The 13,367-nt window shown below is 35.6% G+C and overlaps 1 protein-coding gene across 1 annotated transcript in view; it reads left to right on the top strand.

The window, feature by feature from the left end:
• Window positions 1-13,367, top strand: part of DGKB (diacylglycerol kinase beta) — a 328,399-nt gene that overhangs the window by 91,322 nt on the left and 223,710 nt on the right. The window contains 3 exon segments of the mRNA XM_066318191.1: window positions 6,345-6,462; window positions 9,160-9,248; window positions 9,327-9,443. Of these exon segments, the coding sequence (XP_066174288.1) occupies window positions 6,345-6,462; window positions 9,160-9,248; window positions 9,327-9,443 (324 nt within the window).

The raw sequence follows: 13,367 nt of genomic DNA, 5'->3' as shown, positions 1-13,367 counted from the left end.
ACTGTATTAGATGATTTAGTCAGAATAATTTAAAAAGAAGGAGCATTTAAGTGACGTATACAACTATATTATTTAAAAATAAAAGAATAAACAAGGCAGTGTTTATGAGCAGTGGGGTTGAGATAGCCTAACCTCTCACAATAGATTTGTGGCCTTTGCCCTCTGCCTTCATCAGTAGTCCTCTTCTGATAGAGACAAGAGTGGTAGGCTGTAACTACAAGCATTTTCCAGATGCCTGTTACCAAGTCACAGAAATAACTAGGAAATCTGCTGATTTCAATTTTCCTCTCTCTCTGCTTCCCCATCCACTTTTTCCTAGACTTTCATGAAATTTCTAGTGCCCTGCAAGTTTATTTGAGGTTACTAAACTAATTTAAAGTTGGTGGCGCAGTTAGAGTCATGAAAATAGGACAAAGAGCATAAAAAGTCTAATTTCCCTAGGAAATCAACCTTAATATCCAGTTTGTTTTATTTGCTGGGCTTTATGTTCTGTTTCCTCCTAAGATCTGATTTTGGAGTAGTTGTGAAGGTAAACTTTAGAAATACAGATTTCTATCTCTGAGAATGTTCCAGGATAGAAAGGACATATTTGATTTTTTGGTGGCTTTCGGAATCAGTCAATGTTTTAAACAACAATTAGCATACAAAATAAGGAATTCAAGTAAGAACTTAATTAGTAGGGGTTCTGAGATAGATACATGTACTATTTGGCAGTTTATTTTAGAAGAAAAGATTTTGGAATTGTGTACATGTATAACCCATTTGTAATTGGATGACTACCCGTTTTGCCAATTAGCAGTGTCTAAATGCATTCTTATATGGCATATACTGAAACCTTTGTTGTTAAGACAAAATAATTCTACTCTGAAGTTTATTTGTTCCAATTTCATGGATTTTTTTTCAAGAAATTCTCTCAAGTAAAGTGAGAATTTCTGGAAGAAAGAAAATGTTAACTATGCAGGAAACTGTTATTTTTGTGGTTTAATTTCTAATAATAAATGTATGAGGTAGTTTTTTGCTTAGTGTCAGACTTCAGTCTGGAGTTTTCACAGTCCTCATAAACTTCCCAAATTCGTTTTTACATCTTAAGGCAGCAGTTGGTTTCCCACCCAAACACAAATTGGACAGAGACATCCCTGCAGGATTCGTGATTCTTTGAGAAGCGGTCTATTGCACATTAGTGACCACTAGACTATTCTACTTCGCCATGGTAGAAGCCTTTGAAGTTTCTGACCTTTTCATTTGCTTCTGCATTAATTTAAGTAGATTAACATTGTAAGAGAAGGTGGAGAGTTAACTCATTGACTCTTCTAGCATCACTTAAAATTTCTTTTGTAATTTGTACACAAAAGGCTTCTTGTGGTTTTGTCAGCCATAAGCATGTACTCTGCTCTTTGGTAGGTATTGTACAGTATTATTCCATCATGATCTGATAGAAGCACTTGATTTCTCTTTTAAAATAATTGCATGCCAGATGTTTGGTGTCACTATTCCTGTAACAAATGATTGCTATCACCTCTGTCAGTGATTGCACAAAAAGGAAGTATAAACTGCAATTTCATAAGTGCTGGTGTTTAAAGAAATCCTGTATTTTAGGAAGTGTTTTATTTCCTCTCCACTGGCCACTAGATGTCAGCGTTGCACTGTACCTGCTACTGTGCAGTAGCTCTACAGCTGCCCTAAGGTGAGAGAGAAGTTTAAAACCAGTAAATGCTTCATAAAGTCATCAGTAATTTGGAATAAGGCAAATACGCCTTTCTTTTAAATCACTATTTTTCAACTTTCAACCAAGTTCATCTTTTAATCAAGTTAAATTTTGATGGGGCAAATATTTGTGTTGAATTGAGACTGTGTTTCAATTAAATTGTAGGGATGTACTCTTAAAATTTTATTTTGGATCCTCAAGCAGCAAATGTTATGCGATTGCACTCAAATAATGAAAAAAGCAACTTTCAAACTCTTTTGATTCAGATGGAATGTTTCAGTGGGAGTCCACACTTGCTTTTCGTGTATGTTGCATATTGTTGCCGTACTCTTTGAGTTGTGTGTTAAAATGGGACCAGAGTAGGGACTTGCAAACATGTGCGGGTCCTGAGTGGGATCTGAGCCACGAGTAATCCTTCAGACCGAAGCATAACATGATCTGCTCAAGACCTAGGCAGTTTCATAGACTTCTGTTTCTTTTGTTCAGCGAGGAGGAAGGTCAGCCAGGCCTTTTATTGTCCGGAGTGACATTTCTGTGAGCCCTTTCTGCACTGTGGGTTTTTGGAAGGCCGAAGCTCCGGTGCGCCATGGGCTGTTTCCATTGGCGCAGGGGGCAGACTGGAGCCGCCGGAAGCCGTGGCTCGCTCCCTTTGTGCCCGCTGGTTCCCGGCTGGCGGCGGGCCCCCCGGGAAGCGATGAGGAGCTGTGTTGCGGTGTGCTTTGGCGGCAGGGCCCGCAGAGGGCTCCCGCCGCCCTGAGGGGAGCGCCGCAAGCGCCTTCCCCGCCGCTGTCCGCTGTTCCTTTGTCTCCAGGCTGGAAAAAGCCCAGGAAAAGTCAGGAGTAACTAACCCCTTCTGTTGTATAAGGTGTAAAATAAACGGTGTTTCATGCAGGTATACAGATTTACCATTATTTGCAATTTAATTTCTGTAGCATCGAAGTCTCTGCAGATGACAGATGTATACGAATTTTGGACAGGGAAACTCCATACTGTGACTGTTTATGAAGCTTTTAAAAACCATTTAATTTTCCCTCTTGTGCTCCCTTTTCTGTTTCTGAATGAGTGTATGGATTAATGCTGTGGAGATTTTTGTTCTGTTTTGATTTCTCAAACACACACAGAGTATCTCAGAAATTAGAAGTGGGGACCCCCTCACTTCTCAGGGATCAGGTTACTCGCTCTTCACTTGACCAAGAACAGACTTAAAGCACTTTCTTCCCAGAGGAAATTGAACAAAACAAAACATGATATGAATTCTCTGCTGAGAGCCAACCAAAGGAGTGTAGAATGTAACTATATTTGTTTTAAGCTGTGTTTGTGGCATAGTTTAACAGAAACTCTTCTCACCTTCCCACTGACTGAACAATGCCTAAAATTCAGTAATAAAATTGTCCAGATCAAGTCAAGTAAGTATTTTTAAATAAAGGGAATCAAAATAATCAGTGAAAGAATTACAGCTACTTCTTAACATCCTTCTCACTTGGATGCTCGTTACTAACTCTTCTCTTAGAAAAAATAAATACTCTGGTATTTTCGACACTGTAGCTATTTTAAGAGGGCTTGTTTGATGGATCAAATTTATCAGCAATTCAATTGCCCTTTTTAATTCTCAAAATCTTGAAGATCTCTTTGTCAACCTTATACACAAATATCTAAAAAGCAGACATAAGTTAATATTAAACCAGGTTAGGGATGTGTAGCTTAAGTCTGTGATAGCATAAAATTTTCCACTAGTTCTAAGGCTGGCTCTTTTATGGTTGACTTGCTTTTTAAGGTCAGTAGTTTTGGCAATCAAATCCATGGTAGCAGGGTCAGGACCGTGAGTTAAGAGAGCCGTTGTTAACAAAATAAATGTTACTATTGTCATTATGTTTTAAAGCCTGGGTAATGACATATGGAGGCTTGATTTTCAGTGATGTGTACAATGAGATGAGGAAGAGATTTTTACTGTACCTGCCCTGCTTTGAGATCTTCTTAATGTCTATTTGTTTTTAAACTCTTTCTCAGGATATGGAAGCAAATGAGATAATGTCAGTAAATGCACTGATGTGTCAGAATTGTGGATTTTATTCATACTTAAAGACTTGCATTGAGGGGCTTTGTTTCATATTATGTCTTTTTTTTTCCTCTTGGCAGTGTTTTAAAAGTTATGTGCATGCATAATCATATGCAGCACTTTATTGCTTATTTTTGGCAGTGCACAAGAGCAAAAATTTAATTTGCTCCTTTCCAAAAGTGCATTGTGTTTATGTAATGGATTTGCATCAGTTGCAGTCTGTAACACAGCTAAGTGTTTTAATTGGCAGAACACCCACATCAAGACTTGTTTGTTTTTCTGATAAGGAAAATGCCAGCTAAGTTAGACCATATGTTCTGTTCAATAAGAAGTGACATATTCAGATATAATGGTCATTCTTTAAAAATAAAATTAAAAAGTAATACAAAATTAACGTGGAAGAGGGGTAATTTTATGCATAAATTTGAATTTCTGTTAATTTTCATAAAATAAAGTATTTTGCTAAGGAAGGCTGGTCAGGTCAGATTTTAGGTGCTTGTGGTTCATGACCGTATGTGTTGATGACCTGAGTGACATTAAAATTGAAGTGTACATTGTTTGCTGTTTGCTGTTTTTTCTCGGAAGGATTTGCATGATCTTGGTGGTTTAATGAGTAAAAAGCTTGAAATTCACATACTATATTGTAGTTTAACAATACATCAAAAATGTGTGGAATATGGTAGTAAGATGGGAAGAAAAATAGAAGTTAGAGAGCTCTGTTTAATGGAATACATCCTCTTCAGCTGCCAGTCATGAAGGAGCTTGACAGGCTTCTAGTGCTTCACAGCTGCAGAATCTATTTCTGCTTCTCAGGGGAAATTGGAAAAACTTCCACACTCTTTGCCAGCCTGAGAATCCCACATTAGGCATCTGCTGTGCTTTTGCTGCAGAAAGGGGACCCTGACATTGCCCAGCTGTCAGAGATGGCATTTGAACTCCTGCTGGTAATATTGGGGGAGGCTATTACTTATGCTCTGATCCTGATATCTTACTAGAGAAGATAAAAAATAATGGACTCCAGGCTTTTTTTGTTTCTAGGTAACTTGTAGGAAATATTCAAAGTTGTGTCCTGGCTTAGACCCAGCTTTGAGCCAACATTCTTAATTTCTTGGAGGGCTGATTTTACTTCAAGATTTTTCTTTTTGCCCACAAAGATGACAAAGTCTTCATCATATTTGACTTTTATTAACTTCTGACTCCTAGAACATAGCAATACTGATTTTTAAGGACATAAGTCATACAGTATATGCTAATATAGGACAAATAAATTTTTATTAAAATTCATGCTCACCAACACACACTGATTATTCTCATCAATGAAATTATAGATCTTCATCATGTTATTGAAGATCTAGTCAGGAATATTGCATGTACATGATGACAAGTAATAGTAGTTGATGTGAGAAATCAGAACTGGATAGGAACCAGCTGTTGATGTGGTTTCTGAGAAACAGAGATTGGTGTGACTTCCTTTAACTATATGGCAATTTCTTCTTTGGCAATGACATGACCAAGAAGACAATAGAGTTTCAGCAATACACAAGGAAGCAGCTGATGGACATTAACTGCCTGTGTTCCATTGGTTGTTACGTTTGGTGAAAGAGAAATTAGGAGTTTTGGTTTTTTTTAATCGAGTGATATTACATTAGGTTCATCTAGGTTTTTTAGAAACAAAATCTCTGATGATTTTAGAAAGAAAAAGCCTGATTGCCAGGAGGCCAGGAACTTAGAGAAATAATTTAACATCTGTACCAACTGCAAATAATTTTGTAAACCTTCAAAAAACAGAGGCCTCAGAATGATTCTGTTTAGAAGGGAGAGGAGAATCATCCAACAGAAAGCATAGTTTCATAAAATAAATGATTACATAATATTTTAAGAGTTTCACGTAATTACAGTGGGCCTGTAAGTACTAAGTGCCAGTGAGTTGATCAGTTTATTCATGAAGGAAATCTGCAACAGCTGACTGAAAAATTTGGCCTTAAATGTAAAGAATTCAATTTTTTGGAGAAGAGGTCTAAGATGATCTCACCTTTAAATACATGGGTTTTAATAGATAATTGGCAGTATAGATGAACTTCATTAAGGCTGGGAATAGCTGTTGTGGTGTAGTTGGTTTTTCCTGTTTCACATATGTTGATTTATGTAACTAATTCTGACAGTCGTTAGGAATATCTGTGTGGTTTTAGAAAACACTTTCTGTTGTTTGATTTGGGGAGTTCTGTCTTCTGACCTGCAGCACCATTATTTTTAGGATTTTTCTAGATTTTTTTTTTTTAATATTAGTTGTAATTTAATATCAGCCTAGATACATTGATATCGTGCTGCAGTGGTAACAGCAGCCTGGTGGCTTTTCTGAGTTGTTTTCAAAACACATGAATGTCCATGAGCTTCTGAAGAATTTTTTTATTGTGTCATTGCCTGTGTATTTAGAATGATTATGCTGTGATCTGGTGCAGAGCCTTCAAATGAAGTAACAGCTTGTCTTTTATGTTCTTGAGTCAATCTCCAATTTTTATTGGCACTTGTATATTTCACTGTTTATTTTATTAAATGAATCTGTTTCTCTTATGTCCTGTGCAGAATGTGAAAGATGATGGGCAGCATGTATGGAGATTGAAACACTTCAACAAGCCTGCCTACTGTAATCTTTGTTTGAACATGCTGATCGGAGTAGGCAAGCAAGGTCTCTGCTGTTCTTGTGAGTATAAGCATTTCAGTGTCCGTTTGCTTACATGTCTGTTATTACAAATGTTGTTCTTGCTGCATAACAAAGAGCTAGTAGCTTCCCCTTACAAAACCACGTCCACCACGGTAGTGTCTCCCCCTCCTCTTGTCTGCTTGAGTGCCCAAGGTTTTTTTTTAATTTTTCAGGATATTTGGCTTTAAAATGTATTGTTTGAGGGAGTTTTCTGCTTTAAAAGATAACCACTCCCAGTTCCTTTGGAATCTATTGCTCTTTTTTCTTACTGCTATTTTTTTTTTTTATTAGAGAGTATCAGGCTTAAGTTTTAACTTTTTACTTTTGTTACTCTTCATTTTTATTAATACTTGTGTAATAGGTATCAACTTGAAAAGCTTCTAAGTTCCATGTTTTTTTTTAATTCAAATTTTGCACAGAACTGTTATTTTGTTAACTGTGAAGTTTAACAGAAATCAAGTTTCTGTAACAGTTCTAAAGTTCTGTGTAGTTGTTTTGTAGTTATCTCATTCCACATTAGCTGATTATAGATTTTAAGAAAAGCAACCTAGAAAAGCTACTGCGTCTAATTTGACCTTCATTAGGGTATTAGATGCGGTTACTACTGTCAATTCCTCATTGAGCTGTATCTGTGTATTTTCTGATAATCTTTTAATCTATGTTTGACCACTTAACATGTCTCTTGAGAAACCAAGGCTTGCTGAAAGATACCTTGTCTCCATTTGAAAGTTTCCAGAAATGGATGATCCACATCTTTCTTTTGTGGTGTTTTCTAATGATAAATCTTTTTTTTTGAAGACCTATTTTCTGATTTGAATATGTCTGTAGATGGTTCCGATAATTGATTTGTGTCATGCTGTAGTCCTTTAGATTAATGACATTTTACTACACAACTGTATTCTCTCATGATGGTACCAAATAATCTTTTCTTTTCTTTTTGGTAAAATAATCGGTTCTTAGTGGAACCGACTTCCACTGTTTTTGGTGTATGAGATAGCCCCTCACAGCTGATGAGGATCTTTCTGCCTGTACAGTTCTATTGATTTAATTTGAGATTAGTCTGAATGAATGAGGGTTTTGAATTGAGCACTTCTCTCCTCTGGGGTCCCAAACCTCTCTGAAATATAATTCAGGTGTAAATCCTTGTATGCATTTTCACATCATGTAATTTCATTCACCATACTATGAAATGGGAAGAATGTATTTATTAAAATTCAGACAAATAGAAATTACATAACTTGAGATTAATTAATGCTGATGATAGTAACAGGAATTTATACATAAAATACTCATTTGACAATTAGATCTTGAAATGTTACATTCTTTAATATTCTTTTTTGTCAGACTTACATTGTAAAGAAATAAGACCCATACATGTTGGAAAGAGAGTTCTATTGAGTAAATCCTTTGCAGTGTTGATAACCTTCAGTAGTTATCAGAAATGGGTAGACCAGTTACATACACTGTCCCAAAAAGGACCATCCTTGCCAGATCTGTAATTTTTTTCTGCTGCATATGTCTTTTTGAGAATGTATTTATTATTGTGCTTGGCATTTATTTGTGAGAACAATGATCTCAGAATATCCGAAGAACATGCTCCTTTCAATTACTTCATGCAGCAAGAGGCATGAGTCTACTTGCAAAACTGTTCCACTATTTCTTTATTTAGCTTTTTCTCCAGTATATTTTCAAAGCATTGCTATAGATTTCATTATTGCATTTTAGATTGTGTGGGAGGAAAAAAAAAGAAAAGGGGGGAACCACAGGGGTCCTTACCATCCCTCCATGGTCCAATCAACAATGTTACTCCCTGCAGTTCGTCTGATTAATGGCTGCACCTCCACTGGGTTTGTGTAATAGGTGCAAGCAAGGTGTTTAGAATTACTTTGTGCTTATTGCTCTCGAGGTCAAAAGCCTGAGACATATACCATGCAGGGAGAAATTCATTCTCAGTTTTTAATAGTTGACTCTATTCAAGGCAGGCATAAGCTGTAGCATTATTTCCTCATCTTTGCACAGTTTTATCATTGAAGTCAGGAGAGCTTTGCATTGTACCCTGCACTGTATGTTTCCAAATGCAGCTAGCATGATTCTTTACAGACCTGGTCAGCAACAGCAGTTACCTAAAGCGTATTGGAGATTAGGGGGAAAAAAAAAGCTTCTCAGGAGTTAGTATTTTGTAAAACAAGAGTCAAAGTTATGGTGATTATATGGAATGCATGAAAACAACTGCTATTCAAAAATTGCTAATCAGTCATTTCTGATTTCTAATCAATGGTAGGAAAAACGTAAATTCATTGGCTTTTATTTTTGCACTTGCCAGCTGCTCCTCATGCCTATAGTTCGTAAATACAATTTCTTCCTACTAGCAAATGGCACAAACCATTTGGCAGTCACCAATTTGTCTTTAATATTTTGTCATTTGGGAATTATTGTGAAAAAATTTAGTAAGGTCTGATTAAATTAAGCATTTCCTGTTATGCAATGATAGTGCATTCTTGGATTTCTCACTTGCATAATATTTCCTGTTCTAATTGGCCTTTTGTATTCCATGGGAAAAGCAGTCTAGTTTGAGTTTTCATTGACTGATTGGATTGATTATTTAGAGATGACATGCTGGTAACGTTATTTGTTTCACAGAAATGTAGTGAGAAACACCATTGCCTCAGCATCTAATAATGTGTGTCTTTTTTTCAGTTTGCAAGTATACGGTCCATGAACGCTGTGTCTCCAGAGCTCCCGCATCTTGCATCAAAACATATGTGAAGTCTAAAAAGAATACTGATGTAAGTTGGGGTCTAGCATTGTCTTTGCCATGTACCTGTTAATTTAACTCTGTGTATATCCACGTTTTTCTTTTGCAGGTAATGCACCATTTTTGGGTAGAAGGAAACTGTCCAACAAAATGTGATAAATGTCACAAAACTATAAAGTGTTACCAAGGCTTGACTGGACTTCACTGTGTTTGGTGTCAGATTACAGTGAGTATACTACAATAAAACCTTTCACACAGATTTGAGAGATAGAAATCACTGAATGTCTTTCTATTGCCTCATAATCTGGAACGTGCCATTCAGTTTAAGTCAGCAATGACTAGTGTGTGTTTAAGGAATGGTATATGCAGAGTATTCTTAGAACTTCTTAATTGTGGTGAGTAAATATGCTTATTTCATGTCATGAAATGCTTATTTCAGTGTGTCAATATCCATATCAGTGTGACAATATCCATATGAAAATAATGTGTGCCACTAAAGAGCAGAATTCCCAATCTACACTACAGAAGATTATGAAAGAGTTTGCAGTACCAGGAAAAATCAAGGTCACTGTGACATTAGGTCTAATTGGTGATGTACTGACAGGCAAATGAATTTGAGGACATCTGGTAGGATACTGTGATTCCAAGAGTCTGGAATAATAGCAGAGACAAGTTGATACTATACTAATCTGTGAACCAAGTCAAATACATACAACTTTTGTGCACTCCTTATCAGCAGGAACCAGTAACTGGAACTAATGACATTCAGGGAACACTGCCCTTAAAAGTGAGATCTTCATGCTAGAAGGAGCAATGCCAGTATTTCTGTTTCTAGCCAGGCAGGATTTAAATCTAAATGGGGAGAGATTTCAGCCTTCTTTGCGTGTATTGCTGGTTTTGCTGATATCATTATTATTATTGTTATGAACAGCAGTTGTTTGTTCAGTGCTTTAAATAATAATATGAGACTGAGGCATTAGTGAATGTTTGTTTTAAACGTACAAGTTTGGATGTTTTATGACATATTTTCTTAACACAAGAATACAAAATATGAAACATCATCAAAGAAATAGATCCAGGATGCTTTCAGTGATAAGCTGTTATGATTACTTAAAAACAATATTTTAGAAGAAAGCAAATATGTAGTCCAGATTGCTGTCAAAATTTGGATAATTTATGTAAGAGTAAAACAGCCAATCCAAAATGTTTTGCATGTAGATAATTAAACTTAGGCAATGGCTATATGTGTTTAGCAAGAAAAATAAGAGTGTTCTGCTGTAGATATAGAAGTGTTTACACTTGTATAATATGTGTGTATCATTCAAGAAATATGTATTTTGTAACTTATATTGACTTCTAAAGTCAAAGGAATTCACAAATTCTGTCTTTCTTCAGTAGAAATTATTTCCCCATTAGTTCATGTGGATCCGGACCATATTTGAAGTTGTACATCAAGATTCAGAGGATTTTTCATTAACAACTGTTATTCACTAAAGAAGCACTGTGGAATTATTTATAATATTAAATCACTCTAAAGAAAAATACTAAATTGTTGTGAAAATATCGTGGGTGCTTGTGTGCTTCTTTAAATGTCTAAATAAGCTCTCAGGTTCCAATTAAAAACGGTAGTGTGTTTTTTTGACAGCTAAAATTGGAAATGTTGACAGTAACGTTTACAATTTTTCAATTTGTTTCCATTAGTAATTTGAAGGGCTTTTTTAATAGTAATTTTTTATTTTCACATAAATTTAATAATATTTCTTTATATAACTTAGATATGAATTAGGACACAAGTGAGGAATGAGTATTTTAAATACCGCAAATTTGCTATTTACTTGCAATTTGATATATTTTGCATTTGATATATTCTATTGCAATGACGTCATTTTTAATAGTAGCACCTTTATTACAGAAAAAAATTGTTTAAAATTTCTAACAGATACATGGTTTTTGAATGGATATTCTGAGGTTATATAATGATCACATCCTTCATATGTTTTTCGGCTCCTTGTACTGCACATTTACAACTTATAATCAAAGGCGATGCTCTTTATTACAGAAATAATTCTGGAGCCTCTTTCATTTTAAATTGTATCTGTCCTTACAACTTAATAAGGTCACTTTTGATGTCAAATAACTGACTCCAAATCCCCAAAACTTAGAGGTATTTCTCACATAAGGAGTCTTGTTATACTGACTTCTCAGCCACATCCATGATGCCTCTTCCACATAATTGTAGTTTTCCACCACGGTCCTGTAATTTTCCCCCCTCTCTTCAACTCCAGCAAATACACTCTTTCCTTTGCAGGTTTGGCGAGGTCATATTCTACAAGAGGAGTTTTGGGGAAATGTATTGAAAACCTGCTGAAATACAGGGGTTTTTGAGAGGCATGCATTTGTTTTATTTCTTTGTGTCAAACTGTTATTTTCATGAAAGCTACATTTCTTCTACCTTTTCTGTTATTTGCTATGTGCCAATTCTGTTGTCAGAGATCAGCAGAGACTAATAAGAAGATTAAGCTATATTTTCATAGATAAGTTTGCATGCCACTGAGTAGCAAAGCTGCTAATTACCACTGAATGTGTGAAGATACTTTTATTTGATGTAGCATGGCCGTGGTGTGCAGTAATTATTGGTACAAGTAGCCTTACCACTGAGGCAGAGAATTAGCATGACAAATGATTTAGATTACAGGGCTACCAAAATACCCGCACAATAAGGCTTTAATACTCAGAGTAAATCGAAACTCTTCTGGCTTTTATTTTCTGTTGCTAAGGTAACTGCCTTAAAAGGTAACTTTGCAGTGTAAACAAATATGGACAAGGCTAATATTAGGTGCCATTTAGTTCAAAATTCGGAATGTCATGTCAAAATTAACTGTAGCCAGATAATTTTATGAATTATTACCAGTCAAGTTTATATACATCAGCAATTGGTGCAATTTTATTGTAATTTTGATAGAGTTGAATGAGTTTAACCATTTAAGGGGAAATGATCAGTCACTGAAAAATGTGATTTACAGATGCAGATATTGAACTACAGGTTTCATAACAGCTTTTGAACCTGTTGAACTAATGCTGTATGCTACCTGCTGTATTACATAAATCACTTGTTAATAAGATTTTTACCTCACAACTCCTGATATTATTAGCCTGATTATTTTTTCTTTACTGTAAGATACAATTTTTTTCAAAAATGTCCATCTCTGTGGGAAATGCATGCTATCTGAACAACTTAATGCGTTTTATTGAATCTATACAGAGATAAAATGCAGAATAATTTAGGTTGGAAAATACCTTTATGATCATTCAGACGAGAAAAGAAACTTCCATAAAATTTACAATATTAAGTTTATTTATTCTGACTATCTTTAATTGATATTGCAAAGTACCAATTAAATGTGAATGCTTGCATGATCCAAGAACACAACTGTGCTTTGTACTGTGTGGCTGAATATTTAGAGTCATTTGAATTGAGTTAAATTCTAAATGATGAACAAGAACTCTTGATTGCTAATGCAAAATATTTAATCATTTATCATTACTTGTTACCGTTTTATGTTCCTGTTATATGCACATTTGTCTATTCAGTCTCTCTAACAAAATGGAAGTCAGCCAATGCTCTTCCTGTCAGCAGACCTGAGGATATTCTTTACGTGTTTTCAGAGTAGAGCTATTGTCATTGCTTTGAATAAAAACTGGATGAATTCTAAGCGTAAATTAGAAAAAAGGAGAGTAATTCCAGTTCCTCAACGGTCAATAGAGACCTGAAGACCAGTTGAGTGAAGACCAAAATTCACCCAATGAAGCTTCACGTAGGATATTCCTGTGTTCTTCTCTAATATTTGTATCTGTAGTGGCTGTCAGCTTCAGGAAGGAAGCAGAGTTACACAGTAGTACCAAAAGCTGCCTTGAATTACTCGCTAGTAGTAGAACAGAAATTCCTGGCTCAGTGCAAGAAGCTGTCTTCTGAAATGAAGCTTTTGGTCACTAGTTAACAGTATGCTGAGTTACTGTACTGCTGTACGATGTTCTTATTTTGTATGCTGATCCACACGCACAATTTCCAAACTGAAAAATACTTTAATCCATCATTCTTCACTTCAATATAAGCTGTTAATTTTGTCCGTCCAGGGGAAATTTCCACTGC

This window comes from Sylvia atricapilla, chromosome 1 (genome assembly GCF_009819655.1).
Source record: "Sylvia atricapilla isolate bSylAtr1 chromosome 1, bSylAtr1.pri, whole genome shotgun sequence".
Classification (NCBI taxonomy): domain Eukaryota; kingdom Metazoa; phylum Chordata; class Aves; order Passeriformes; family Sylviidae; genus Sylvia; species Sylvia atricapilla.
Note: the sequence above shows the minus strand (reverse complement) of the source record. Positions and strands in the feature narration are given on the sequence as shown.